We start from the raw sequence: 4107 nt of genomic DNA, 5'->3' as shown, positions 1-4107 counted from the left end.
TTTGAGAGAAAAAATAATTATAATATCAATTCCTGAGATGTTGGATTTACTTAAAAAACCATTGGATGTCTTTAAGCAATATTAAATAAAACATAGATATGTTTGTGTTTTATATACTTAATAGCTGTTTTAATAACCTTTTTTATTTCGAAACAAGGTGATTTTTGTTCTCGTTGTTTGTGGCAATTATAAGAAGTGATTTTGTTGCCCAAATTGTGTTTATAGAACCCAACCTCTCGTTTTACTTGATTATGTCACATGTGTTGTAATCACAATAAATCAAATTGAACTATAAAATATAATATATTGATGAATTACTATTCATAAAATATATTATAATATTGTTGTGTTATTGTTATGATTGAGTGTGCAATATTGATATCACCAAGTTTTAAATGTATTACATTTCGATTCAATATATTTGTTCAATTACACACAATATAAGAATGGTGTTATTTAATGCAATAAGATTAACGCTAAATAACATAAAGAATGTTAAAAATTAATATTAAACCATTAACTTCGTACTTTAACTTGGTGTTATTATTCGTGTTTGTAATTTAACATTTTAAACTATCTGCAAGTAGCTACTCGGATCACTTTATCAACAGCAAATTTAGTCTTGTGAATACAAAAACGTTATCAACAAAAGTGTTTAAACTTTTCCTTCCTTTTCATCCATAATTTTAAATTCACAGCTTATATTTTGATATTAATTATACAATTATCTCATATTTTATAAACTAACCAAAAGGATAATTCAGTGGGTGTTAAGAAAAAGTGAGCTAAAACATAATTTAAGTTTAATAAAATTTAATTATTGTTGGTTTTCTTAGACACGATTTTTAAAAAGAAAACAATTAATATAATATACTATAATAACATATTATTACCCATAATTAATAATTATTTTGAACTTGATTAATATAATTTATTAATTGTTTGAAATTGGAGAGTGATCAATGCTAACCTTGGGTTAACCTAGATGATCATCTCTCCCCTTTGCCCATTCAAGGTGATGGGTGGGGGTTTTGTTAAATTTATGTCAGCAAATAAAAAAATACCAAAATATAAAAAAAAGATTTACATAATATATATCGATATTAAAAATATGGTAACTTAAAATTATCAATTATGATATAATAATTATTAAACACTTGTTGTTCTTTAAACAAAAGAACAGACGTTCAAATGCAGTTTCGAGCTTCATGTTCCTAGAGCGCATTTCACGAAGTTTTGAAAAAACCCGTTCAATTCCAACCGATGTTGGAAATACACAAACGATGATGTGTACAACACTAAGTAAATTGGTTAATCCATGTTCTTCCAATTCATCATAATATCCAAGAGTGTAAGTCAACTTTTATTCTTCGTGATTTTTAAAAGTTTCTGGTGAAAAGTACATTTTGGTGTTTTTATTTTTTTTTATTATTAAATTTTTTTCTTTTGGTGTTTTTCTCCATAATATTTCTGCCAACACACATATTTCATGTTCAATTTGAGGATCAAAAGTTTTGATTGCTGTTGTAATGTAACTTGGAACACATTGTGTTGTCAATATTTCATTTGGTGAATAAAACAATTGGAGCAGTTCTTTAAAAAATCATAATTGTGATTTTTTCTAAATACACTTTCGTCAATTTCACCACTGTGCCAATTAACATAATGTTTTGCTCTTATCATATTTGCTGAATGCGAAATTTTGTTAAAACGCAGGTGTATTTGAATTTGTAGTCTTTTCAAAACTTTCGTAAGAAACAAGTCTCCAGTTTCAAGGAAATCCTTTGCTTCTTTGAATTCGTCCCAAACATTACTTTCAACTTCATTCAGTAAAATATCAATATAACTTTCAAATAATTCAAGGTGTTCAACGTATTCAAACAAAAGACAGTCATCTTCTTGCAATAAAAAAAAACGAGAGTAAGCAATATTCTAAATACTTCTTTTGCATTGAAAAATATTTTCTTGATGTTTTCATTGTTTATATTATAGAGAATTCTTTGAACTGGTTCTTCCTCTGCCATATCACTTGCGTTTTGACATTGTTCTGCCACATCATAATCCTTTTGTGTACTTTTGATAAAATGTACACCATCTTGACCAAACACAATGCCATTTTTATCAAATTCTGTCATGAGACTTTCAAGTGGTTCTCCAGTACTTAAATAATTTGCAACTTGTTCATAATTGTTGGTGATATCTTCAACGTTTTTGTATATATAGCACCAACGAGTAAAGGAATACGTTGCTTTTATTCTGTGTTCAATTTGGCAATGTTGATTATAGTCAGACGATTTTCGTTTTCTACAGAACCATTGACATAATATTTTCAACATTTTTATCTCAGGCTCCTTATCTAATCCTTCACCAGTTAGAGCTACACAATGTGCACTACACCAAAAGTTTTTCATTTCTGTATCAATAAGAGCTATACCTGAAGGTTCATCTTTGTTGATTAATTCATTCATTTCCACTGAAAGTCCTCCATCCAAACCAGAACACACTGATGCACCATCTGTTGTACAGTTGATAATTCTATAACAGTTAAATCCAAGTCTGGTAATTTTATCAACAAGCCACTTTGCTAATGTTTTGGCATCTGTTGATCCTTTGTATTCTTGTAATAACAGTGGCATTGAGTAGACACGTTTACCTTGAACTAAAAGCACGAAAACACAGAATATTTCTTGGTCACCTTTCGTGGTTGAATCTACAGATATTGCAATACACTTGTGAAGGTCTCTTTCTGCTTTAATTTGGTTTCGTTGGGCAGTGTTGTTACTCATCAGTTGTGTCTTACTCGTTTTTGCACTTAATGCTAACTTCTTTGCACGATTCAGGGTATCTCTACTAAATGCTGCATGTGACATGAGAATACACCTTTTAATTGTTCGAATTTGTTCTTCGCTCATGTGTGAAGAAACGGCCTCATTGTTCATTACATAGCCAACAACCATTCTTTGTATTACCATCACACTTGAAAGAAACTTTTTGTTTGTGATTGTTCCAATATCTTTAAATAGATATTCGTATGCTACAATGAAACGCTCCAATATGAAACTTGATGTTTTATCATATGAAAATTTGCGCACACTTTCGCACACAGCTTGAATGTTTAAATCTTTGTAGCCAATAACATGGTAGGTGATAAAGGCCCTATCCTCAAACGCTTCCAATTCTTTAACAAGTGGTGTTGTGAGATTTTCTGAAACTCCTACGAACAATTTCTTATTCTTAATATCTTCAATAAGATCATCATTCAACATTTGTTCATATTCTGATGATTCATCGTGTTCATTTAATTCTTCTTGATCAATAATTCTCTCGGCTCTCAGCATTTCATCTAACAGAATTTCATCAAATTCAGCTTCATCTTCATCGTCGTCAAATCCACCATTTATTGTTTTTAGTATTTGTTGTGTTGATTGACACTCCGAATCAAACACTGGTGTTTCATATTGATTGACGTTGTTTTCACTCAAGTGTTTATCATCATATAATTTAAACAAAAATAGATTTCTTTGTTTAATAAAAGGACCTTTAGCAAATGAAATACACATATCATTTTTAGTGTACATAATTGATGGGTCGCTTGGATGTGATATTTTTGATATTTTGGAGTTTGTGTCGGCTGTTATAAAAGCTTTGTAATTTTCCATTTCTTGTTGACTGGGGTTTCGGTGTTGTTGGTGATGTTCTTTAAAGTAAGAACTGTGGTCTTTTTCGCCACTTTTAAGTATCCAACAATGTTGTTGTAAACAGAATGAAAAGTCGACTCCTTTGTAAAATACTCGGATATATGAATTTGAAAATGCTACTTCATTTTCAACAAAGATCGGGTGTTTACTGTCAAAGGTCATATTTGAATGTTTAAGTTTGTTTGTAATTTTTATTAAATATGTTTATATTTGAAAAATAACCTCACAAAAATCAATGATATATGTTAATCGTTAAAAACGTTTGAACCACAATGAAACTGATAGAATAACTTCTTGAGTTTTAAACTATGTGTTAATATAACACAATTATTAACGTCTGAAATTGTTGTTTAAAATCTATAATTGTCTAAATTATTATATTGCTTAAAATAAACAATCATTTTATTAA

At 29.3% G+C, this 4107-nt stretch overlaps 1 protein-coding gene across 1 annotated transcript; it reads right to left on the bottom strand.

Annotated features, from left to right (window-relative positions):
• Nucleotides 1–1826: 1826 nt before the first annotated feature.
• On the bottom strand, nucleotides 1827–3860 carry EIN_343330 (hypothetical protein; the record flags this gene model as incomplete). Its single annotated transcript, XM_004185969.1, has 1 exon — nucleotides 1827–3860. The coding sequence occupies one exon, from the start codon at nucleotides 3858–3860 to the stop codon at nucleotides 1827–1829; it is 2034 nt and encodes a 677-aa protein (XP_004186017.1).
• Nucleotides 3861–4107: the final 247 nt, after the last annotated feature.

The sequence above is a fragment of the Entamoeba invadens genome (assembly GCF_000330505.1).
Source record: "Entamoeba invadens IP1 unplaced genomic scaffold scaff_1105074726621, whole genome shotgun sequence".
NCBI lineage: Eukaryota > Evosea > Mastigamoebida > Endamoebidae > Entamoeba > Entamoeba invadens.
This window is presented reverse-complemented; position numbering and strand designations above follow the sequence as displayed.